The following is a 26108-nucleotide window of genomic DNA, read 5'->3' on the forward strand; positions in this document are numbered from 1 at the left end:
CCGCCGATGGGCTCCGCGAGGCCGCCCCGGCCCGTCCCGGGGATCCGGAGCCGCGCGGGGCCTCGGGCGGGGCCCGCGGGCAAAGCGAAAGCGCAGGGCTCGGACGGCCGGGACCCGCCCCGGGCGGCCTGCGGGGGGTGCGCGGCGCGGAGCGGGGCGCTGCGGGGCCGGGAACGGGGCCTCCGGCCGTGGGGACGGGCAGGAGCCTCACCGCGGGGCCAGAGGGGACTCCGGTCACGGGGGGGTGCCGCTTGTGATCTGCGGGGACGGGTGCCGGCCCCGGGGACAGCTGCGTTCCTGGCTGCCGGGATGGGTCCCTCGGCACGGGCATGGGTCTGCCTGGCCGCGGAGGCAGACGGGTCCCTGACGAGGAGAATGGGATGCTGGCGGTGGAGCCCAGCTGTGGGGACAGAGAGGACCCCGTCCATGGGGACTGGTCCCTGTCCGTGGAGACGGGTGGGTGCCTGGCTATGGTGGCAGGTCCCTGGCAGTGGGGATGGGTTCCACTGTGTGTCCCTGGCCGTGAGGATGGGTCCCCACCTGCTGGGTCCCTCATGTTTCTGCCCTGGGGACCTCTGCAGCTGGGGTGCAGGGTGACAGGCTTGGCCCATGCCTTACCCTGCAGCGTGTTTATGCAGCAGGGGTGGGACAGAGATATCCGTGGGGCAGATCCCCTCTCCCAGATCTCAGCTCCTGTCTTGGTCCTGGTGGCTTCCTCGAGGTGCAGAGGGGAGGGCTGGGGCTCTCGTGGGAGTCATGGAGAGCTGAGCCCTGCCGAGCCCCGCCAGCACTGCCAGGCATGTGCGGACCCAAACCACCCACAAAGGCGGAGATCTCGGCGTCAGAGCCTCTCCTCCAGCAGCAAAGTGGTTAATGCCAGGTGCTGTTCTCACCCGGGCTCCCCAGCCTCAGCCCTGCTACCTCCTGGACGAGCGCTCTCCTGGGCAGGTTGCTGGTCTGGGGCCAAGGGGAGGGCCGTACGGGGGACTCCGGGGCAGCCTTTGTCCCAGGCACCGAGCGCCGCACTCCAGGTACGCGCTGACACCGAGGCGAGCGGCAGCCTGGCCCTGTGCCGGGAGCAGCCCAGGTGAGCTGCGGGCAGGGGAGGGGGCCGGGGCACCCCTCCAGGAGGCTTTGCTCCAGGGGGCTGAGAGCTGCTGGGGCGCTCTGGCCAGCAGCAGAGCCAGACGCTGGGGATAAACACGTGCTGTGGGCTGGGGAGGTGAGCGGGAGGGCACCGGGTCGCTGCTCGCTGCTCGAGGTGCCCACGGTACGGGGTGCAGAGGGGATGTGGAGGGCCCCGCTGAGCCCCCACGCTGGTGGGAGGGATGGGAGGCAGGGGACCACTCTGCCTGGCAGGGATGCTCCCAGCGTGCGCGTTCACCCCCTTTCATATAACTTTAAGAACTTTTTGACATCCGAATCCCACACGTGCACGGTGGGGAGGTTTGATTTCCATTCTCCCGAGCAACACACAGTTTAGATCCAACAGTGCTTGCGAGACTTTTCTCCTTAATTTTGAGGCTTCCCTTCCTCCCTCGCTCCCTTCCCTCAAGGGACGCTGCAAGATGCTGCCCTGCAGCTTTTGGCAGATCACTTCTCTGTGTTTGGTCATACACAAACCAGTGCAAGAGCAGCCCAGGCAGTGTGCACAGCTGCAAACTTTCTGCATGCTGAAACATCTGGGCATTACTGCTTGAGCTGTGCAGCAGCATGCTTCTTCCTTTGCTCTGGGGGCATCACCGCTTTTCTTTCCCTTCTGCTTGTGCCCCAAACCTGCTCCCTGAGAGTGCCGTGCCAGGTACAGCAGCAGATACGGGCACCTGGCCAGCCCTGAGGTGCCACTGAAAAACAGGGCAGATCCATCGGCTTCTCACATCTTTCCCTCCTTGTTTTCTGCTTGCAGGGCTCCTTCCCCGTGCCCTGCTCTCATCCCCTGGCCTTGCAGGCTCAGCCTTTGGGTGTTGCCTGCTACCGAGAAAAAATGGAATTTAGTCCCTTCCAAGAACAGGTGGAGGTAGTTTTGCACCTGCTCCCGCACACAAGACCGTGCAATTTATTACCATCACACAGTGGCTGGGACAGGATTTTCCATGATGCGTGCTGGGATAGGGACTTTTCTATTTGCTCTATAACCAGGAGAAGGGAAGGTACAGCCCAATAACACAGTTACACCTGTGCGGACTCCAGCAGGGCTAATAGGACTGCAGATGTGACAATACAGGAATTCATCGCCATCTTACATGTCTCTATTGTTACCATACAGGGCAGGGCTTTGGGGTATTGGATAAGGTCTGATAAATGTTTCCTGTTAACGGAAACCTGATAAAGGTTTCTGTGTCCCATATGCCGTGACATGGAACAGAAGAGAACAGCTGTCACCCATCATTATACATCTGATGTCACACAGGGCACTGGTCACCCTTGTTTGTCACTGGAGATGCTGACTGAAACAGGAATCAGCATCTCCTGTGACTTTGCCAAAGATCTTTTTCTCTCCTATTGAAACTGCTGATCCGGCCAGTCTGAAGGGCGAGGGAATTTTTTGTGTGTTCTTGGGAGAACCACATAGCCAAGTGCACACCCCGAGGTGCCCCCCGAAGCACCATCTGGGTCAGACCACTTCTCTAGGTTGTGTCCGGGGCTCTCGGGGCATCTGTCGCGTGGCTGCGATCTGGCTCGCAGCCTGATGCCGCAGCTGGAGGTCAGCCTCGCTCCCTGCCGGCACGCTGCGTGTGCTGGTGCTGCGGAGCAAGCTGATGCAGGAGGAGGAGGGAGAGCTGTGTGTGTAGAAAAGCATACCTGGGGTGGCCTCAGGGTGGTGAGCACGTGAACGTGTCACCTGCTGTGCGCTGAGGCTGCTGTGGAGAACCAGGCCCTTGGGCTTTGCTTCTCTGCTGCAATTTCTTACTGGTGCCTCAGGGCTGATCCTGCTGGGAGCTGAGCTCTGGCCAGGCGAGGGGAGGCATAAGGCCCAATCCATTTCCCACGGGCTCCTCAGTGCCTCGCTGGCCTTGCCTTCCTGTGACCATCAGCATGCCAGCTTGGCTAGCGTGGCTGTGTGTGCCCAGATCAGAGGAAGCTTTCTGCCTCTGGCACCCTTCAGGGGCTGCAGGAGAAGTTTGGGCATCGATCGCCTGCAAGCCCGGACACCACCCCCGTGTGTCTGCTTTCCTGCTGCAGAATCACCAAGAGCCAAGGGGAGCTGGAGCAGACAGAAGACGTTGATGGAGATGCTGTTCCCCTGCATGGAGAGGGATCCTAGGGCAGTCTGAGGCTGTTGAGCAACAGATGTCAGTAGAATCCCCATCACTGGAGGTTTTCAAGATGCACTTTGACAGGGTGCTAGATAATCTCATTTAGGCTTCCTTTCCCATGACATTTGGGGAAATTTGGACCTGATGATCTTTTCAGGTCCCTTCCATCTGGACTGTTCTATTTTATGTGACCTGATGGTCCCAAGTCTGTGGGATGGATTGTGTGAGGGTGCAGGGTCTGATGGCAGCACGTGGGTGCCAGAGGGATGTGGCTCTGCACCCCAGAGGGGACAGCCCCACTGGGAACCTACCAGGGCATGGTTCTGCTGCCAGCCTGGGTCTCGTGTTAGCCACTTCCCTACTGCTGCTGCTGGAAAGGGAGATCCTCACCTTCCACCCAGTTTGAGTACTGCCTATCTTGAAAAATCCCATCTGAAAATCCCCCAGGGAGGCAGGGCTCAGAAGGACAGGGTGTCTTGGTGACAAGGGCCTCCCATAAGAGCAGCTGGACACTGCAGAATGGGGCCATGAAGATGAAGCCCCTCTGCTGTGAGGAGAGGCTGAGAGAGCTGGGACTGCTCAGCCTGGAGAAGGGGAGGCTCCGGGGGGGTCTCATCAGTGCCTAGAAATGCTTGGAGGGAGACCACAGAGGACAGAGGCAGGCTCTCATCAGTGGTGCCCAGTGCCAGGACAAGAGGCAATGGGCACAACCTGGAGCACAGGAGGGTTCCAGCCTCCCCTGAATACCAGGCAGCACTGCTGTGCCGTGCAGGTGACAGGGCACTGGCACAGGCTGCCCAGAGAGGTTGTGGAGTCCCCTCCTTGGAGATCTTCAGGGCCCTCCTGCTGGGCACCCTGCTCTGGGAGGCCCTGCTGGGCTTGGACCAGAGAGACCCAGAGGTGCCTCCAGCCTCAGCCGTGCCGTGACTCTGTGATTCTGAGAATGGCTTTGAGCCCTTGTTCAGTACATGGGAGAAGCTCTATCTTGACAGGTCCCATCTCCATCCATGACATCTGCATTTCAAAACTGGCCATGCAAATGCAGGTGTGCTAAGCTGGGGGTTGGGGCTGTTCTTGCAGGTTGGAGGAGGAATGGAGTACAAAGCCAAGGTCATTGCAGGTCTCCTAGCAGCCACCTGTGTCTTCAGTATCATTGCCCTCATACTGAGTGCCGTAAATGTGAAGGATGTGTTTCTGCCTCCCGGCACTAAGGTAAGGTCCTTGGCAGGAGCTCAGCTACCTGCTCTCACTTGCGTGTTGGCTAACCCTTGGTAGGAGATTTTCCCCATGCTTCAGGCAGACTGTGCTGTTTGTCACCAAGACGGGGACAAATGGCCATGCAGGCTGGCATGCCACGTGGGTGTGCCACGGTTTTCTTGCTGACAGCACATGCGGTCCTTTCCTCGCAGAGCACCAAGATACCTTCCCTGCTGGCTCCCAGGGCTTGTGATGGAGCCTTGTCTCCGATACAGCTGGTGACTGCAATGTCACCTTTTGCCTGCTCCGGTGATGCTCTTTGCTTTGCCACTTGAGTTTCCCGTGCCCACAGGGAGCTCTGCCAGCTCTCCTGCAGCAATCCTAGCTCTGCAGCCAGCTGAAGGTGCTCTGCACCCCCTGTCACCTCGTGTCCCCTCTGCCTCCCCAGTACGGAATGGTGTTTGACGCTGGCTCCACGCACACAGCTCTCTACATCTACCAGTGGCCTGCGAACAAGGAGAATGGCACAGGCATTGTCAGCCAGGTGGAAACCTGCACCGTGAATGGTGAGTGTGCCAGGACAGGTCTGCCCCTCTGCCCAGCCTCTGCTCTGCCTGGGGACGCTGCAGCTGGTGGGTCCTGGTGCCCGACAGTGGTGGCTGTTGTGGGTAAGGCCAGGTAGATGGTACAATGAGCTGGGCTGGGACTGGCGAAGGCCACTGGGCTAGGGGACAGTGTCTGGGCAAGGGGGTGAGAGGTTGCAGAGCCTGCCCTGATGTCAAATCAAGGCTCTGTGGCTGCAGCGTGGCAGTTACTGGTTAACTGCTCCAAAGCAAAGGTCTGGTGGAGGGCAAAGGGTAAGGGAGAGGGCAATTGGGCTAGTGACAATACTGTAATGCAGAACTCAGGGGAAGGTAAATAGTGGTATTAACCATCCCCACCCACCACAGGACCATGCTGGGTGCTCAGTTCTGGCACCAGCCTCTAAAAATAGAAAGATTTTATTTGCACTGAGCTGCACACAGAGCACCTCCATGGGTGCATATCAGCTCCGCACATCCTCCCAGCAAGACAAACGAGAGCTTCCCCCTCCCCTGGGGAGATGAGGAACCATGATGTTTGTTAACCAAGTGCTGCGGGACTGGATGGCTATGTTCCTGCTGTTTGGCCTCCCTGGGATTAAGCATGCACTCAGCATCACAGGAGCTCACCACCTGTCTCTGCAGATGCCGTGGCCGTGGCACATGTGCCACCTCCAGGCAAACCAGCTCTGAGCGGTGGCCTTCTGGGGACACCCTTGGCAAGGGCATGCCTGATCTGGGTACATGGAGAAAAAACCTGGGGGCTTCTAGGCTGTCTGGGCGGATATGTCCCCCATTGTCCTGTCACATCCCTCCTGGGCTGGCTCCATCAGGGGGTGCTGTCTTGCAGGATCTGGCATCTCCAGCTACGCAGATGACCCCGCTGGGGCTGGAGCCAGCCTGAAGCCCTGCCTGGACAAGGCCATGACGCTCATCCCTGCAGAGCAGCAGCGGGACACCCCCGCCTACCTGGGGGCCACAGCGGGCATGCGGCTGCTGAGGTACTGGCGCTGCCCCACCACACGTTGCTGAATCTTAGCTGGTGCATGAGGCTGGAATGCGGAGGCAGGGGGTTTGGGGGCTGCTGCCTGGACAGACCATGGCAATGAGCAGAGCATCCATTTCTGCAGCCTGCTGGGGGTGTCCAACAGACATGACTCACTGTGCCCATGGGGAAAGCCCAAAAACCCCCACCAGCAGCAGTATGACAGTGCCCTGAAGGAAGAGGAACCTCCTTTACCAGACTTAGAATCACAGAATCACAAAATGGTTTTGGTTGGAAGGGACCTTTAACGAACACCTAGTTCCAACCCCGTGCCGTAGGCGGGGACACCTCCCGCCAGACCAGGTTACTCAAAGCCCTGCCCAACCTGGCCTTGAACACTTTCAGCAATGGGGCATCCACAACTTCTCTGGGAAACCAGTTCCAGTGTCTTACCACTCACATTGTGAAAATTTTCTTCCTTACATCAAATCTGTATCTACCCTCTTTCAGTTTAAAACCATTGCCCCTTGTCCTGTCATTGCAGTCCCCGGTATAAAGTCTTCCTCCGTCTTTCTGATAAGCCCTCTTTATATAATGAAAGGCCGCTTTAGTCTCTCCAGAGCTTTCTCTTCTCCAGGCTGAATGACCCCAACTGTTTCAGCCTTTCTTCATGTGAGAGGTGTTCCAGCCTTGTATTTACCTTCCCATCTGCTCAGGCAGAGCCTGCGGGCAGCATTTTTAGGAGGACTCCCAATGCATCAGTTTAGTGATTTGGTGGCTTGAAGAAGAGACAGCCCACAGGTAGAGCGGTGGATGGATGGGGCATGTGCCCTCTCTCCGAGTAGTTCCATTACTTTGCAGCAGACAGCAGCCTTTTAACTGTTAGCTCTGCCCTGAAAACTCCCCAGCAATTGCCTCCTTCTCCATGTGGAGTTTATCTCCTTCTGCAGGAAGCAAAATAGCACAAAAGCTGATCAGGTCTTCACTGAGGTCACCAAGGCCATTCAAGAGTACCCTGTGGACTTCCGTGGAGCTCAGATCCTCACAGGGAACGAGGAAGGCTCCTTTGGCTGGATCACCGTCAACTACCTGCTGGATACGCTCATCAAGGTGCAGGCCAGAGGAGAGGGCATGGGGGTTATGCAGCCTGTGTATCCGTCTGAATTATGGCCAGGTTTCTTTATTCCCAGAGGAGAGAAAAATGTTGTTTTAGGGCAATAGTTACCCAAACAAATGTGGCCTGTTGTGAACTGCACCTTTGACTCTACTGACATGATTAACTCAGAGGCAGGAGGATCTTGTGTCCATCTCAGCCCAGCTACGCTTTCGCTCCTCAAAGTCCCTGGATCCAAGCTGCTATGCAGTAGCCAAGGGGCTGGACCTCAACGCTACATGGAGATCTAAGTGGGTTGAGGAGGACGTGGGCAGCGAGGGGTTAAACAGGGACACAGAATGTGGAACCTTTCTCCGGGGCTTTTAAACCACAAAACCTTGAGGGAAGGGACAGGGACTATGATTTCCTTCAATTCACACTAACACTTGCCATTTTATGGGGCTAGTTTTCCTTTGCAGAAAAATGGGAACATCCACAGGGCACGGAGGTTCTGGGAGCTCTGGACCTTGGAGGTGCCTCAACACAAATAACCTTCCAGCCCGGAGTCACCATTGAGGACAAAAACACGTCTGTCCTCTTCAGGCTGTATGGCACCAACTACTCGCTCTACACCCACAGCTACCTCTGCTATGGGCAGACGCAGGCCTTGAAGATGCTAATGGCAGATCTCCACCAGGTATCACAGCCACTGGTAAACAGGATCTGAACCTTTTCCCATTGCCTTGAAAAATATCTTCCAAAAAATTTGGACGTGTGTCAGGGAACAGAGAAGTTTCACAAATTCAAGAACCTGGGAAAGGCTTAGACTTTATGTACTGAATGAAAAAATTCTCAGATTTAGGTGGAAGGTGGTGCTGGTTCCCTGCTAGGGCTCCCTTCTGCCCCTTTATTGTCACGTAATGGCATTGTTCATCATTTCCCTAGCCCAGCTGTATCTTTAGGTTCTTCCCTGTTCCCAGTGATAGGGGCATGAGATATTTCCTTGCCTGGCTGGTTTCCAGGTGTCAGCTTCATTTTAATTCCGGTGGTTCAAAAGGCCACCAGGTTCTTAGGGCCACTGAACAACAGATGCAACATCCAGGTAGCAGAGGACAGGGAGCCCAGTCACCCACAGACATGATCTGGCACCTCCTGGCTAGGATTTTCGAGCCTCCAGTCTTCGTGCCCTTAAATAAGAGAGCAGGTGGGGTGGGGAGCTGAGACTCCACATGACTCAGTGCAGACATGGTAACTGTTAATGGGGATTAAATTCATTTGCCCCCTTGACTTCTGCCCCAAAGAGGATTCCCAACACCCTCTCCTGCACACTGCTCCACCACTAACCAGTGTCCTCCCCCCTCGCTTCCCGTGGAGGGCACAGCCCAATCCCATTAGAGATGGAGATGCTTGAGAAGTGTGCAGATAGAACACACCTTCAGTCCTTCCTGGGTTAGGGCCTGCGAGATGCTGTGGGGACAAACCAGATGCCAAGAACAACCTTTCTGCACGCGCAGTGTGTGTACACTGCACTCAGGAGCAGGTTTCAGCCTCACAGGGAGGCAGTGGCTGGCAGTGGCACTGCCACTCCAGCCCAGCTCAACAGCAGGGTCAATGGCAGGACCAGCAAAAGTCATGGGCAGGTTAAAGTTATCCAAAGGATGGATTCTGCTTCTCCTCAAATCCTAGGAGGGGAGAAATCAGAGCCTAGGAGGGTCTAGATCCTGCTTTGTGGGAGGATGTAAGCGCAGGCTGAGCTGTGGGGTAGGGTCTCACTGGCATCCCACACCGAGCACTGGTAATGCCTCCCTCTCTCTCCAGGGCAACCTGTCTTCCCAGCACATATCGCACCCCTGCTACCCCAGGGGATACCAGGAGAACATCACCACGGCAGAGCTCTACAACAGCCCCTGTGTCACCGCACCGAGCACACCCACCCCCGCACAGGTCCTCATGGTAACGGGGACAGGGGACCCAGCGGCGTGCAGCGCTGCCATGCAGAAACTCTTCAACTTCACCTGTGGGACCAACAGGACGTGTGGGTTCAACGAGGTTTATCAGCCGCCCGTGCGGGGACAGTTCTTTGTAAGGAGCCTCCAGCCCCATGGTGGTGGTGTGGGGAGGACGGAGGGTGGGAGTCTCCTCTACTGCTGGTTGTGGGAGGGGGTAAGGAGAGAGGGGTCCCCGAAGCCAGTCCCATCTGCAAACCTCTCCTCCTAAGGTGGGAAGTGGCTTCTGTTTCTTGCGAAGTCCCAGCCCTGTCTGAGAGAAACGGGAAGATCTTGTTCTCAAGGAACAAGTCTGAGTTGGCCAGGCTTCCACGTGCAAGCAGCAGTCCCAGGGCTCATCCACCAGCTCCAGGTCTTTGTGGTAGACCATCAAGTGGGTGCTGCATGCAGAACCCCAGGGATTACATGGAAATCTGTCTGTCCCCAGACAGAAGGTCCCCTGGGCCAGGCCTTACGCTAGGATTTGGCCCAAGCAGTCGCAGTGAGATGCTCTGCCACAGGCTCAGGCAGCCCTCCTGATCTCCTGTCATCCCACTCCTGTGGGACAGGGATGGCAATGCTGACCCCAGCCCAGAGGGGCTGTGAGAAGAAGCCTTCCTTTGGGTGAGGAGGGAGATGTCATTTTCACCATCACCCCTTCTTCCTCAGGCATTTGCTGGGTTCTACTACGCCTTCCACTTCCTGAACCTGACCAGCCAACAGTCTTTAACCCATGTCAACACCACGGTTTGGGCCTTCTGCAACAAGACCTGGCAAGAGGTGAGAGCCCCGTACAGGGCAGCAAGGAGCCCTGTGCCTGCCCTGTCCCAAAGCTCTGCCCAGAAAGCACATGCCCTGCTGTTCCCTTGGCCAGGGAGGGTTTCTGAACATCTCTTTCATTCCTCATTGCACCATGTCCCCTGATGGCCCCGCAGCTGGTAGAGACCTTCCCGCAGGACCAATACCTACAGACATATTGCTCCGTGGCGACTTATATCTTGACGCTGCTGGTTGATGGCTACAAGTTCGATGAAAACACATGGAGCAGCATCCACTTCACACAGAAGGTAAAAGCCCTGTGGGGCAGCAGGAGTGGACAGGGGGCTGTGGCCACATCTTTACCCTGGCCCGAGGACACATTCAGCAGCAGCAGCCCTAGAGTCCCCTGAACCAGAAACGTGTCCCTGCCTCATGCCTGTCACTCAGGCACCCAGCACAGCTTCACTCACTCCTGCCTGCCCCCAGACCTCTGCCCCCAGCTCTTATGTACTCTGGTGTGGATGTAAGCTAATTTTAAGGGGGGCAGAGGGATGCAGAGCAGGATTTGGCCACTTTGATCTCTGATTTTGGGTAGAACTCACGCAAGCATCAGAGAGGTGATGGTGGTCCCGTGACCTATCTAAAACTGAACACGTCCAAATTCAAAGGGTTGTAGGGGAAGGAAGACAGAGGTACATCTGGACCAAAGCAATCACCCATTCAGCTGCCCTTTAGCCCTTGAGAAAGGGGGAGAGCAAAGCTCTCAGTGTAAATGGTGCTGCCAAGACCAGGTTTGCCCCTGCCAGGTCTGTGTACGAAATCACAGCTGGGGCAGCTCCTCGGAGAGGCACCCACCAATCCCTTGCACCAAAGCAAGGGGAGTCTTTTACTACCTGGGAGAGGCACATTTTGATGATCTCCTCTGCTCTGTCTCCTCAGGCAGCAAACGCAGACATCGGCTGGACGCTGGGCTTCATGCTGAACCTCACCAACATGATCCCCACGGAGCCTCTGGAACACCTCAAGGGGCACCAGCCCAGTCTGTGGGCAGGTGCCATCTCCTTCATTGTGCTGGCCATAGTTGTGGGCCTGTTGGCAATTCTCCTTCAGTGTTTCTGGAAATCCAAGTAGCTCCCAGTATCCAAGCTAGGGGCACCCTGCCCACTAAACCAGACAGGGAAAGTGGTGCAAGAGAAGGTGGAAGGGGAAGACACTGAAGGGCATTAGACTCACCTCCACTGCTCTGGAGGCCTGCTTGAGCCACCTCTGTAAAGGCATCAAAGATGGCAAAGGCATCTTGAGCTCCCTACGCACCTCTAAGAGGAAGAAATGCCTGACTCCAGGAATGTCTTCAATCAGGCTGACAAAGGCCAACCGAGACAAGGTGGCTAGAAGATGAAGCCATATAAATTCAAACTAGAAATAAACCTCTTTTTGTTTTGCAAACACAAAGGTTGCTAACCAGCCTAGCAGAGTTTCCATCCATTGGCACTTCCAGTCCTCGTGGGTTGGCTCTCCCAGCAGCCAGCCAGCTGCAGCCATGGGAGGCAATGGGTGCTGGAGAGCAGTGGTGACCACCTAAACGCTAAGGAGGACTGACATTTTCTTTATCTTGCCCTGTGCAAGATGTGCAAGATTTTTGTAGCATGTGACAGAAAATCTTTCCAAGGACAGACTGACTGACAGCTGTCCTTAAGATATTTACTGGCATATCTTAGCAGAAAAATACAATCAGAACTTGATTTAAGAACTGCCAACTCTGGCTCAGAGTTTATTTTATATTCAAGTTATATAGCTCAGCTTTGTCAGACACTTAATCCACAGCACGTTGCAGCTCCAGGCACTTGAGTATTTTATCTACATCAGCAGAGCCCAGACCATCTCAGCTGCAGGAACCAGACAGTCATTTCAGTCTTTCAAGCTACAGTTACCAGCCCAGTGCTGCACTGCCCAGCCAGACCCCTCCACAATCCCTCCAAGCCTCTGACAAAGCCCAGGGCTGCTGTGAGCAGGGATGTTTCCACAGCTACCTCTCCTCTGCACTGCAAGACCCCTGTCCACACAGCAGTAAAATCCAGGTAGGACTTTTTAAGGGCTTGAAAAAAAAAAAATCAAAGGCATCTGGCCTAATAAATGATCAGAGCCCTTTGGCTCCGGCAGATCCATGATGGTCCTAACCCAGGGTGTTGTCCCATATACCCCACTGCAAAATAGTTACAAAAGCCTTCCAAAAGAGCAGCAGCTCTCTCTAGTGCAGATAAGAATATGTGGACAAGGGCCCCAGGGAGTGCTCTGCCTCCTGCTCACAGTCAGCTTCCCTTTGCTTCATTAGAGTAAGGCTCAGCCTTCCCAGCCTGAACTTTAGCAGCAAGGGAGATGGAGTGAATTCCTCCATGCAAAGGAGAATCTTCCCACCCTGTAGTTTGAGCTCCTGAGCTCTGGCAGACTCCTCTGGTTGCTGCACAGATGTTTCCCATAGCCAAACATCAGATTCTTCCCTCCTCTCTCTGCCCCGTACAAGCAAATCTTTGGCAGTGGAAGCACAGAGGTAAAAATGTCATATCTGGGACCAGGCCATAGTAAATGCTGTCAAATTGCTGGAACAGACGCCATGGGATCTGTTTGTGGCGGTCATCTCCTGTTCAGAGCTCCTGGCTAGGCTGGCTGTGGCCAAATGAGCTGGTACTGGTGTCTCCTACCCCTGGCAGACAGGACTGATGGCAGTGGGCTCCATGTGCAGTCAGGCTGGAGAAGGCTCCTGTTCCCTATGGGAAGGTAGCACCACAATTGGTCTGGGTTGCAAAGCATTTGGGGAAGATGCCAGTCTTGCCATTGCAGTGTCCTTCAAGCCACTCCTCATTCACTGGGGAAACATAAAGAAGCAAGATTAGCTTTGACCCCTAGGAGCAGGATTAGGGAGAGTTTTCATGGCTGGAATTTAACTCTGGGCAAAACCCAGCGCTAGTCTGCACATCCTGAGGGCACAAGCTTGAAACAGCATCGGAGAAGCCATGCACTCCCCAGTCCTTCCCTGCATCACACTCTGAAAGCCTGGCCTGGGACAGCCTGCAGACAGGCCTGGAGAGCTACCTTCAGAGAGAATATCCAGCATGTCGCCCTTGCTGAACTCCAGGTCCCCTGGTCCCTGTGCAGGGTAAGCGTGCTGAGCCAGCATCCGGTAGAGGATGGGTCTGCCTGAGTGGGAGTCCAAGTCCTAGAGCAGAAAGTCAGAATGGAAGTTGCAAGGCAGAGACTAGAGTCCAGCACAGCAGACAAGCTTGTCATGGCCCACGTACCTGGCAGCAGAGGGTGAGCCTGCCATCTGTCAGCTGCTGCCACATCTTCCCTAGATCTTCCTCTCCTGAAACTGCACCCAGTTCTTTGCCATCCGAATGCCTGTAGCTGCAAGGGTTCATTAACATGGCTCAAATCATCTGATTTGAAGACAAGCTTTGAGGTATTTCTAGCCATCTACCATCTTCAGTCTCCAAAGCTCACTTTGTAAACCAGCTCCAGCTTATCACCTTGCACAATGACACGGGGCCATCCTGCATGCTCAGTGGGCAGAAATGGCACTGTTAGGAAGAGATTCACCTCCTTAGACACTTACTTGAGGGGTAGATTCTAACCTCTCATGACTGCACTGCCCGTGTGCCCCTAGGGGTGTCGCCGTCAGTGGGATTTCAGCCCAGGACCAATTAACACTTAGGCCAGACTCCCAGATTGCTCTGCATTGATCCTAGAGTGTCTTAAAGGCTGAGTTGGGCACAAAAAATCCAATATACAGCAGTTGTATATGTACAGAGTTTTTCCTTCTGTTCCCCCATTGGTACAGGTTCTCTGGAAAGAGCCTCCAGTTAAATGACCCCAATTAGGACCCAAGGGAATGGTGTCAAGCTGCGAGAGGGGCGGTTCAGGCTGGATATCAGGAAGAGGTTCTTCACTGAGGGTTGTTGTGCACTGGAACAGTCACAGCACCAAGCTTGTCGGAGTTTAAGAAGCATTTGGACTGTGCTCTTAGTCACATGGTCTGAATTTTTGGGTAGACCTGTGTGGAGCCAGGAGTTGGACTCGATCCTTACGGGTCCCTACCGACTCGGGATATTCTATGATTCTATGGTAATTAAATGTTCCCAGAGACCAGACACAGTCAGCTGCCTGTGTCCTCAGGGAAATCACTGCTGTCACACACTGCAGGGAAGGCATGCACACCGAGAGCCTACCTCAGCCTCCCACGCTCTGCCTGCTGGCTGAAGCGCTCCCGTAGAAGGGCCCGCAGCTCGGGCAGAGACGGCACCTCGCCTGCCCTCACCACCACCATGCACTCGCAACGCACTCGCAGCACAGCTGGTCTGTCCAGGACGGATGAAGCATCTCCTTGGGTGTTTGGGATCTGCAGAGAGATGTGGCAGCATGGACATCCCGGTTATTAAGGAAGCTCATAGCATCAAAATGAAGACCTTAATGTTGGAGGGGGGAGCTATGTGTTCAAAGCCTGGGATCAAATGTTCTTGCCGTGACCCAGAAAGCCTGTTTCTGGGCCTGATCACACAGATACCCCCAACCCCAAACCTATATGAGCAGAGCCCCAAGACCTCCAGCCAGCTGAAGAGGTGCAGCCAAGGCCCCGTGTCCTGCTGCCTTCCGTCAGAAGTACAGCTGACAAAAAATGACTCCAAAATCCCTACAAACATAGGCAGCAAAGACAAGGCAGCAGAGCTGATCTGCAGCTGACACTGCCAGAGAGGTGCTGTCCCCAGGCGGACAGAGGAGCAATTCCAGCTCCATCACACACAGTGGTTGGTAATAACAAAGAAGTGCATTGGAGGACATCATCCCAGAAGAAAGCTAGTGTGAGTGAATTATTGTGGTACCCAGACTGACAGGGACACAAAATGTCACACTGGCAAGGGACTGCAGGTAGTTCAAAGATTGCTCTCTCTTGCAAAACAGGCTGCAAAGTGTGTGCCTGAGAGCACTGCCATGCCTGGGGCTTCTGGCTCATTGGAAGATGGCAAAAGGGCATTGCCCAGGTAAAATTCAATTTTGGGTTGCCTCACAAAGCTGTACGGTCACAGACATGGGAGTGGTGGAGGAAAGGCCTCTCTGGAATGGCAAAATGGACAGAGGAGGAGGTTTTTTTTTCCCCAGTGGTTTTGGGGCAGCTCAGGAATTTTGGAGGATCTGATCTTTGCACTTTTTACAACCTCCTGAGGCTGTGACAGCGTCAGTTTGTGAAACACCTTACCTCAAAGCCCGTCTGGGAACCAGCATCATTTGCAGAAGCATTCACTCCACCAGGAGATTCTGCAGAACAAGAGCACAGAAACAGACCCTGTAGTCAGCAGAGGCCCCACACAGATCTTCTGCAACCCACTAGCACACAGGCAGCCTCTCCACACACCCCTAAAGCTGGGGGCTTTGGGCACACCAGCTTCACAAAACACCCACTCGGGTCCTTGGCCCAGGAGACTACCTGGTGTCTGCTTCACATGGAGTCGGTTGGGAGGCACCTGGGCAGGAGGGAGAGGAATCCCAATGCTGATCTTCTGCAACAGAACAGCATCAGAAAGGAGTGAGGAGAAGACACCAGAGAGTGAGCAAGGCCAGTGTTCAGGACAGAGCCTGCAACAGGTTATAAATTTCAGGGTGCAACCCCAGAGAGAACCCTAGGGAGACCAGTTCATGAAGCAAATGCCCAAGTGCATGCTATGGCCAGGGATTCATTTGGAGGAAAAAATCGTAGGAATATTAAAACAACCATAAGCTTGAAAAATCTCTCAGAGGCAACTAGGGTCTGAGTCACACCTTGCTGCGTTGGGTTTGGATGAAGAAGAATTGAGATCACGTATGGAGGTGCCTATGGGAGATGAAGGAAGTTTTCCTGAGTCAAAGGTGAGGGTTGAGGGCTTAGGCACATGGCCTCCAGGCAAAAATCTGTGCCTGTTTAAGATATTACTATCCCACTGCAGATTTCCCTGCTTTTGCTCTGCTGGCAAACTAGAACATGCAGACGCTCCTCACCCGCTTCTGTGCTAAGTCTGGTGGCTGTAGACATCAAGGGAACAGGCTGGGGGCTGAACGATCACGTCTCATGCCCTCAGACTCATTGTGACAACAACGTGACAGTTGGTCAGGAGCGCTGTGGCAGCCGCTCCTGTTTGTGTGATCCATCAGCCCACTGCAGATAAGAGACAACAATACCTATATCTGCCTGTGATACAAGCCACTGTGGCCTGGATATGTGTCTAAGCCCCTCCATTTTGCTGTAAAGAGATCAGATGTATAGAAAAAAATCAGCATTTTTCCTGCTTTTAACCCTTCTGTTGTTCCAGTTCAAGAGCACTTAGTCCTCATTTAAGGTGTCTGAGCTCAAACATTGTGTCTGAGCTCAAACACTGTGTTTACCTTACACCACTCTTCTATTCTGTGATAGTCTTACAAACAAATGTCCTGAGTGTATTTCTTAGTCCCTTCCTCTCTCCCTGGGTTGCAAGTTTGTCAGCTCACCCCTTTATCCATCTTTGAGGCAGGCTCCAGAAGAGAGGTCGGTATGCGCAGCTTCTGTAGGACACAAAGCACAGAACTGAGACAGGAGCTGCTGCTGTGGCAGCTCCAGCCTACCAAGTCTGTCTTCTGTTAACACCAGTTTGCAGTGCTTCTGCCCTTGCAAAGCACTGTTGCCTTTTCACCCTATTGCAAATGTGCCCACGGCACGCCCAGGGATGAGCCCAGTATCCCATATGGTTTGTGCTCAGAAACCACAGAACAAAATCCAAGGGTCCTTTTACATCTTTTTCTGCTGAAAGCAGTGTGGCTACTGGAGTGGCTGTGATGTGACAGACCAAACACCAACCCATGTCCAACACCCTGCTCCTAAAACAGATGCTCAGGGAGAGAAGCAGCAAGGATGTCAAGGGGTACCAGCCCATTTCCTGCGACTCTTATCAATCACTGCTATAGAGCTATTAATTTCAACTGATCACTGAGAGTAATTATGTTTACTTTCTTCCAGTATGTGTAATGTTTTACTCTTCTTGACTTTGAATTTTGTCTGACACTTTACTGACCAGTCAACCAGCATATTCAAATCCTTCTGTAGCTCTTCACTGTTAGCTCCAGGTCTATGCTATGTTGAATGATTTGACTGTCAGTCATGGCACATTATCACCTTAAGAAGCACTGTATCACTACCACTATTACAATATCACTTAAAAATATGCTAAATGCTGAGGTAACAGCAGATTCTCTGTTGGGACATCCTTTCTTAAAAACAGACAAACAAAAACACCTGTACATTTATGCCCACCCTTTTTTTCTCTTTTAAGCTGTAATCAGTCCTCAAAGCACTGCCCCTTGTGCTTAACCAGCTCCCTTTTTTTGTGGCTTTATGAACAATCTTTTTATTTATTTATTTGAAATACAGGCTAATGATACGTTTACTGGCTCAACCTAATCCAGGTGTGCACTGACTTTTTCAAAGAACTTACACAGACGTGAGAAATGGCTTATGTCAACAAAATAATTTTCCATGTTGTCATATTTACCTGTTTCTATTCAATCTATTTATAAATTATATCTAGTAAGGGACCAGGCCATCTCCTTGGCTCTGTTAGAACTCCCTGGTGACAAATACTGCTCTAAAACGTGGTCCTTCATGACTGTCATCCTACCAGATTCCACCACAGGAATACATACATCCCATACAGTAGAGAGCACAAATGCCCACAAAGGTGCCCTTGTGGGCACAGAGGTGAATGGGAGAAGCTGATGGGAGCCAAGCGTCAGAGACACCTATGGTTAGTAACTGGTCTGCGGAAATGAGCTCCTGAACTCATCCTCAGCTCTGCAGTGCTATAAATGGGTCCCCAACGATGTGCTCAGTGGACTGCAGTGAGCTTCTGTTCACAGCAGGGCTGTGGTCTCTGCTGGAAAGCCCCTCCGTTTCCCTTACCTGTCCGTCATGTATGGCTGTAGCCCAGCCATCCGCTCCTCTTGCTAGCACAAAGACCAAACTGTTGGCTTTCACTGCCAACTTCTCTGAGTCCTCAAGGTAATAATTGGACAAAACTCGATAGTAGCCCGATTCACGGTCTCTGGAAAGAAAGAATGAAAATAATGATAAACATCTTCCAGATCAAAACAATGACTAAATTCAGCCTTGAAGTTCTGTTGGTACAAGATCACCAAACCAAACGACTTTCATGATTTTTGAACCAGGTAGTGAACACACTTTGTCCTGGAAACTACGACTAGACAGCTGAGTAGCCTCTGCCACTGACCTGAGCAGGTTCTACAGCCTCTCCGCTCCCATTTCCCAGCCACATGATTCTTGCCTGTATCCCAAAATCATTGAATCAGTTCTTTCAAACTGCCCTGATATCTTTATATAAGAGGTGCTACTGAACTGTCAAACTCTTTTCAGTTGCAGTATCTCTCGCAGCCACAAACCTTTGTGCATTTTGTATCCACCCCACCCTTTGGGGGAGGTGGCTGTGGATCATAAAGAGTCCTCAAACAAAGACATCAGAGGACAAAACGCAACTTTCTGAGCAGAAATAGTAAGAGCAGAGTTAGACCAGGCTGGAACTGAACACTTACCGTACAGCATCAGCACTGGGTTCATAAAAGCCCTGTTTCTGTGGGGGAAACAACAGAATCTATTTATAACAGCATGTAATATAGCAAAGGCACTGTCTTATTTACTGTCCCTCTGAATGGGGTAGACCTTCACATGTGGTATTTTCTGTCTTCCCCTTTTAACCACATTCATCATACACTCTTACCATGACAGAGTTAGGATCTGAAGCCCTACATGGAGCTCCATGACTGCTCCATTCCACCTTTCACAGCTATGTCCTGCTCACCTGGGGCCTGAGAGGTTCAAAGCCAATGTACTCATCATTGGGAATGATGGACGAGATCACCTGTGGGAGAAAAAAAATGTGAATCCAAGGTGGATGAAGAGATTTCCTGCAAGATTATCCACTCAGACCCCCTTCATAAAGTAGGGCCATGCACATAGTGGAAAATGAGAGCTAGACTCCCAAAAGAGCTTCAGCTGTTTTTGTCCGTTTTTTTCATTGTTCCGAAGTTCTTCAAAAGTATGTGAGTGAATTACTTTCCTGTTCCTTTATTCATGTAAGAGCTCTATGGCCTATGGCACTTCTGATGAATGCACTGGGCACAGAAGGGATCAGAGAAATTCTCTGCTGACTTGCATTAAAGTATGTGGCAAAGCATTTGTCTCCTGAACACACGTTTGTCCCAGTGGGAATGCAGCAGTGAGTAGGAGCAAGCTGGAGGAAAGCACTCCTTTGAAAATGTCGTTGTCAGCACAAGGTTCCCTAAGCACACTCAGCTTTTTCAGAGTTTAAGTGACTCAGATTCAAAGCTTTTTTTAGCAGCAATGTGCGATTTTGATAGAAGAGGTGTCAATTCTAACAGATTTTGATTTGTGTGTCTAAGATGCCTTGACTCGCTGCAAGTCCTGACGGTTCTGCCATTGGTCTCCACTAGTGCACTGACTGATTGCTGGAGTGTCCAGCAATAATGCTCTCTGGAGATGTCAGGAGGTGGAATTTTTATATGCTTGCTCTTAATCTTAATCTAAACATGTCTTTTACCTTGGGTTTACCCAGGAAATCTTTTGAATCCAGCTGTTCAACTTCCTTCTTCCGTGGTCTGAAAAATTCTCCAAGGGGAACCTGCATAGGCTCTAAAAACAGATGATTCTAGGGCAGGGAAAGAAGATAAAGGAAAACCATCAGTTAATATTAAATGAAATGTGGCAGCAGTGAAAAGCAAGTATAGCTTCTGTGTGTGTGTGAAACCAGCTCCAGGAAGACAATGGAGCAAAAAATCTAGCTGTGAACTTGAAAAAGGTCACTCAGGTTTAACAAGCACATGAAAATTAAGAGTGCAGTAGCCACTGCCTAGTGTTTAATCAAAGGCTGACTCTGTCAGCATGGGATGGGTGGGAAGGGAGGGCAGTAGAGTAAGGCTTATTAAAAAAATCTCTGAGCAGTTTGATTTCTGATGGTTTTGTTTTGTCAGTCTATGCAACCAATGAGTATCATGCAAACAGCAAATGTAAATCATATGCTAATGTAAAATGCAGTCATGATGCTAAAAGAGATGGTCAGATTTAAAAAGTGATAAATCTTTAGAAATCTTTAGAAAGGATACAAGTAAGATAAGGACCTATGGAGGTAGGAAAATAGTGGATCCTCCAGGGAAAGTAAATTGGAGACCTCTAAGTTGTTCCTGATCATAAAAAAGTCTAACCGAAAAGTATTATTTAGAACCAGCTCCGTAAACTTGATTACACTCTATTCAAGCTCTAAATGTGATCGCCATTTATGTCTGAGCTGCTACTAATTATCACTGAGGCCAAAAGGATTCAAAAAAGTCAGACAGTTTCATGAAAAGTGAGACCATCAAAATCTGCACTTGAAGGGGTACTGCAGTTAAACACTCCAGAAGACAACTTGTTTTATAGTATACGTATGAATATAACTAAGCTCCTGAACAGCAGGGACTAGAAAGTACCCTCCCCAACCTGAGAGGTTATCCCACAATTTCCAACTCTGGTGTTTCTGTGGAATTACTAGATTAGCTGAAATTTGGTAGAGCATCACACAGAAATGGCTTAGACTGTCCCCAGGAGACCAAGCAGGTGGGTTGACAGGAAAACCTGAACAGATACAATAATTAGCATGTTTTTATCTTGGATTTATCATCTTGAGCCAAAGGCACACCCCCAGGAGCCCACAGACGTGGTCTTACCTGCACCTGCTCAAGGGCCAAGGCCAACATTGCTGTTCTTCCTTCAGGTCTCCACACGACAGCCTTGTCTAGGGTGACTCTGGCTTCCTGCCACTGCTGCAGCCGGCACTGCGCTGCTGCAGTGCTGTACAGCACCTGAGGCCAGCAAGGAGGGAGCAGAGCTGTCTGCCTGCTGCTCAGAGGGCTGCAGCTGAGCAACCACCCAGTGCAACCTACAAAGCTCAGCCAAGCAAGATGGACCTGGCACAGAAACACTGTGAATATGGCAGCAGCACAAACCTGCTCCCCTGATTACAGGAGAGGCACTGTGAGGAGCACAGCTGAAAAAAAAATCATAATCAGAGTGGAAAGAGATAAAAGCTGTACTCCCAGCTGGGAGCTGGCAGTCCAGTTCTGTTCAAGACAAGGAGTGGCATGGGGAAGAGCAGATGAACACTCTGCTACCACACAGGTTTTGATCTTATTCCTTCCGTGTCTAAGAAGCCAGTGAGGACTTCCTTGGCAAGCTGCATGGGTTCTTTTATGCATGTAACTAGGTAATATTTTTTGCTGTGCAGAATTACTCTGATTCTCTTTTGCTTTGGGATAACTTAACTAAAATTGTTGTCCATTGCAGTGGGCTCTGAATGCGTAAGTTGTTAGCTGTAGCTTGTTACCCAGCATGTAAGTACACTCTTTGCTGAAGTGGCAAAGTGTGGAAGTATCACAAACTGGGTGTCAGGAAGCCTCAATTTATATGCTTAAGTAAGAGGACGATAACTCTTTCCTTCTTGTCACTGGCCAACAGTTAGTGTACAGAAACGCTGCTGGCCTACAAGACAGAAGTGTGGCCAAATAGCCTCCCTCCAATTTCTTACTATTTTACGTGATGGTTATCAGTTTGTAAACTGCTTTGTGTATCTGGATGTGAGCTGTGCTTGGGACAGATGTGCAGGTAGTAGGATGCTTTTCCTTCACTCCTTCATCACAATAGAAAATTGTTCTTTCGGGGTAGAATGTTGAACGCCTATTGGAACTGCAGAGGTACTCCCTCTTGGAAAGACAAGGCAGCAGCTTTCACTCAGCTCAGTAGAGGTACTACAGCCCTGAAAGAGGCAAAAAATCTCAGGATTTCTAAACCATCCACCAAAATTTCCTTTGCTTTGAGAGGATCAGATACAGTCTTTGAGAGGCCGTACCTGGGGAAAGCTGATGGCACAGTTCTGCAGAAGGCTTTTGTCTGCATAATTTGTACAATGAGCTGCAGGTAGATGTCAGAGTGAAATAGAAATGAATCAGGATGTAGATCCTGAGTTCAGGGTGTCAGCACCGTGAGGGCACACATCCTGGTAATACGTAGAGCATGTGGAGCAAGGGACTGGATATTCATATCAAAGAGCAACAACTTCCTCCTAATGAAACTGGGCACTCCTGTAGCCCTGTGCTTTTTAAAGGGAACCTATTATTTCTAGGTGTGTCTGAGCTCAAAGAAAGCAGTACTGTGGCACTGAAACTGTTAAAAACAGTAAGGTTTGGGTAGTGTTACAGATGCCAAGGATAGCTTCTTCCTGCCAGGTATAAAGAGCACAGAAATTAAACAAGGCTGAATGACTGGTTCATGGGCATGCTTGATTTGAGTTGCACAATGACTGCTCTTGCAGGAGTAAGGGATTAAATACTCATTTCCTGTATCTACTTTTCTGTCTGTGTGCAAGAACTCAGGACAGAACACAAAATGAACCCTCGCAGTAATGCACGCACAGTTTCAAGGAGTCATTTACAATCTCAATATTACCAACATTTATAATCAGTTCAGACAGACTTTTATGAACAGGATGTGGCAGGTCATCTCTGTGGAAAAATATAAAAGCTGCAGCGTGAAGTGTTACAGAAGCAATATGCAGCTTGATGCCCAGTATGTAGGTTAGACAGAGATAATTTTGAGACAAGTTGCTACGTTTGGAAAGATGGCTTTTGTGCACATGAGCTTTTTAAAAATCTTCATTCTGGACAAATTTTTTTCCTATCTGTCTATACTTCAACCTAACTTTCATGCATATTTATGCAAGTAAGCTTAAAAAAAAAAAAAGGCAAATTCCTGGGGATCTGCTCCAAACAATTTCACTTTTCAAACAGTAATTTGTTAAACTCTTCAGAGATGACATTGTTGTATGACCTTTTTTTACTTTTTTAAGGGAACTTAATTATAAAAGCACAAACAGAAATTTCTTACTGTCCTAATGTACTGTCTTGAAAAGCTCTTGGGTTACTAGTGCCTACTGCTGAAAACACGATGAATACCCCCAACAGAGGGGAAAGATGACTGAGACAGGTTGGCCCTTACCTCCCATGCATAGAGAATGTGCCTCAGCCCCAGCTGCTTGTAATCAATGAAGGGATTTTGTCTTAGATGACTGAAGGCCATCTGATAGTCAGAGAGAGCTTCTTCGTACCTACAATGCAGAGATGACAGGTGAAACTGAGACTTAAAAAAGCTAAAGACTCTAATACGAAGTTCAAGAATCAAACTAGCAATGTATTCTTCCTGAAAGGCTAGATGAAGAGAGATGCACCACAGACATGTCGTCCTGTGACCACAAAACTTCCTGTCCTATTGGGTAGTTCATACAAAATGAACACGGTGCATCTCTTCTCTAGGATTATCTGCATTATTTTACTATTTGGGATAAACAATAGGCTTTGATACCTGAAGCACAGTTGCATTGCCAAGGATGAGAAAATGTAAAGAACAAAGGTTAACAAATGGCATAAGCTCCATCACCTGATGGTGAGCATACATGAATGGCCAGAGCACTGCTAGTAGAAGTTTGGAGAAACTCTAAAGATAAGGAGGGGATTAGTCTGAATTTATACCAGCTATACAACCGAAATCAAAACAGGTTCCCACTGAGGTTTCAGGCTATGAAATGTGGGAAGGGCTGTGCAGTGGTTACCTGATCAAGAGCTGGAGGGGGAGCAGCTCTAGGCCAGGGCAGGGCACTACCATCCATGAGCCTGCCAGCAGACTGTGTTTTTGGGAAGGCCAAACTCGCATATAACATGCGAAGACACACCAACTAGTGCAATTATATTTTCATTCCCAGTGAAAAACTGGATGGCAATATAATCTCCCATCACTCCTGCATATAGGAGTGGCTTCTTTCTCTGTGTGTACATGACAATAATGTCACATTAGCCAGCTCTGGGGTCCTGGAGTTGTGCAGCTCACATTTTCTCAGTTCTCCTGTGTAAATGGGAGGTAACACTTGCTGACGTGTGACATGGTTTACAAGGCCAAATCAGACCTTATGAACTGCTTAAAATTACTGGAGGAGTGAATTTTAGGAATAACTTTTTAGTAAAAGGAGAAAACCAGAGAATGAACAGGCAAGAGCATCACTTACATTTCCAACTGCAGATAAACGAACCCCCTCTGAAAGTAGCCAACAGCGAGGGAGTTGTCCTTGGTAACTGTTTTATTGAATGCCTAAAAAGAAAAACACAGATATCCTGGGGGTCAGTTAGGATCTCTTATGTCAGTGTCTGGGCATATGTACCCAGCGGGGTGCAGAAGCCATCCCTGGGCTTGTGACCAGCTTGTCTTGTCTAAGAAATGTGGGGCTGTGATCCAGGCCGAAGGGCAGGAGATGGCTTCAAGTCACCTTTCAGGTCTTGGCTCTGTATGAGATAAGCTTCAGGATTTTATCCTTCCTTGGGAAAACAGACTGACAGTAACAAATGAACCATGTTTGCCACATGAGGTTTTGTAATCTGCAGAGCCTGTTGCCTTGAGCAGAGCTTGCCCTGATAACTGGCTGTTTGAAATGCCTGTGGTGATGAGCGTGTAAAGGGAGAAAACTGAAGGGGTTCACAAACTGCATCTACAAATTGGTATTTCTGATCCCAGTTTCCCAGCTGAGTAGAGGTAAGTACCAGGAAAGCTGGTAACAGCATGTAAGCAGTGGTTCAAAGTGGTTTCCCGCTCTGCTTTGTACTAGTACCTTTCTGATAAAGCTAGGAGGTGTGTCCTACACTTACCATTGCAATGAGATGGTGTGTAGATAATGAATCAAGCCTGCAACCCCAGACTTTCCTTACATTGTGTAAACAGGGACAGCACCGCAATGGGGAAAATACGTTGCAGGACATTAAGGAGTGACTGTGCTCCTCGGCAGAGGTGGCTGGCCTCTCCCATGACTCAGCCAGCACACTTTACTTTGTCTGCTCTACCGTGCTATAAAAGACAAAATAAACAACCAACCGTTGGTGTAAGCAGAAGCGTAACTGATCTTCCCCGTAGGTGCCCGTTTATTGGGGCTGAAAACAGGCTCTCGGGCACCACCACGCTGCTGTCTCGCAGCGATGGCCCTGCTCGGTGCTGCCCCAGTTCTGCCCCAGCCCCTTCCAGCACAGCCTGCGCTCCTCTTTGTGCTGTTTAAGACAAAGTATTTATATACATCTCTTTGTTGGGCTGCTGATAGAGAGACATGCAGACAGGCTGGCTGCTAGATGCTGAAACAGTTTATCTCAGCACACTTCTCAGGTAGCTAGCTCACTTTCCAAAAGACAAGGGTAGTCCAGGATAGCAACTTATTTTGGAGAAATCTTAGCTCGTGCGGGATTACTTAGGGATGCACAGAGCTGCAGCGCTCCCTGTTTTATCCCCACACCATCACCACTCACACCCAAGCTATCAGCCCGACGCGCTGAGTAAGGAGCACTGGCTTTTAAGTAGTTTGAGAAAGGTGTCTCAGAAGAGTGCCTTCAAGCACTAATCCCCCAGGAATCAAGGTGAGGAAAGCGCCATCCGCCCCAGACAGAGCCCGGCCCCAGCCCGCCGCCAGCCCCTCACCCGCAGGGCCTCCTCCAGCCTCCCGGCCCGCAGGTGCACGCAGCCGATGTTGAAGCAGATCCTGGACGGCGGCTCCTCGATGCCGCAGAAGATGTCCAACGCCGCGTCCCAGTCGCCGCCGTCCGCCGCCAGCACTCCCTGGTGCCAGCGCCTCAGCAGCTCCCGGTAGGCCATGGCCTGCGCCCTCCGGCCCCGCGGCTCCCAGCCGGCGCCCCGGCGAGGAGCGGGCGCTGCCCCGAGCGGGAGGCGCTGAGGAGGGAGGCGGCCGCCGCGCCCAGCGCCCTCCTTCCCGGGGCCGGCGGGGGGAGGCCAGAGGCCGGGAGCCGGCCCCGCTGCCGCCCCGTAGGTCCCGCTGCGTGGGGCGCGGGGGCCCCGCGGGCCCGGCCGTGCTGCGGGGGAGAAGGGCGAAGTGAGAGGGCGAGGGGCGCACGGCGTCGGCTCCGCTTGGCCATGGCAGCGAAGGGCGGCTCAGAAAGCCCCCCGAGTAGAATCTCCGGCGGTGCCGCTGGCGGGGCACGGGCACGGGCAGGACCGGCACGGCCCACGAGGCGTTGGTTTTATTCGGTGAAATACAGATTTATTGTCACGGCCGCATCTGGGTGCACCTCAAGCAGGGCACGCGCAGCGGGTCA

At 51.5% G+C, this 26108-nt stretch overlaps 2 protein-coding genes across 3 annotated transcripts; one reads left to right on the forward strand and one right to left on the reverse strand.

Moving 5' to 3' along the window:
* Positions 1 to 6: 6 nt before the first annotated feature.
* On the forward strand, positions 7 to 11614 carry ENTPD8 (ectonucleoside triphosphate diphosphohydrolase 8; the record flags this gene model as incomplete). 2 transcript variants are annotated; one of them, XM_080562132.1, is made up of 10 exons in its annotated part: positions 7 to 456; positions 4338 to 4469; positions 4903 to 5020; positions 5886 to 6036; positions 6971 to 7130; positions 7580 to 7810; positions 8932 to 9195; positions 9768 to 9878; positions 10034 to 10165; positions 10797 to 11614. In XM_080562132.1, 10 exons carry the CDS (start codon positions 7 to 9, stop codon positions 10986 to 10988), a joined length of 1941 nt encoding a protein of 646 aa, XP_080418258.1. In that variant the 3' UTR covers positions 10989 to 11614. The 2 variants fall into 2 exon arrangements, with proteins under 2 accessions (XP_080418258.1, XP_080418259.1); XM_080562133.1 differs by having other exon boundaries at positions 285 to 1087.
* On the reverse strand, positions 11600 to 25766 carry NOXA1 (NADPH oxidase activator 1). Its single transcript, XM_080562147.1, has 15 exons — positions 25477 to 25766; positions 24029 to 24111; positions 22969 to 23077; positions 20646 to 20780; positions 19484 to 19591; positions 18725 to 18784; positions 18459 to 18496; positions 17812 to 17953; positions 16368 to 16421; positions 15334 to 15406; positions 15106 to 15164; positions 14081 to 14250; positions 13154 to 13259; positions 12948 to 13071; positions 11600 to 12720 (listed from the first exon to the last, which is right to left on the reverse strand). Exons 1-15 carry the CDS (start codon positions 25648 to 25650, stop codon positions 12623 to 12625), a joined length of 1533 nt encoding a protein of 510 aa, XP_080418273.1. The 5' UTR covers positions 25651 to 25766; the 3' UTR covers positions 11600 to 12622.
* Between the last annotated feature and the right edge of the window lie 342 nt (positions 25767 to 26108).

This window comes from Anser brachyrhynchus (genome assembly GCF_964034855.1).
Source record: "Anser brachyrhynchus genome assembly, chromosome: 19".
NCBI classification, from domain to species: Eukaryota; Metazoa; Chordata; class Aves; order Anseriformes; family Anatidae; genus Anser; species Anser brachyrhynchus.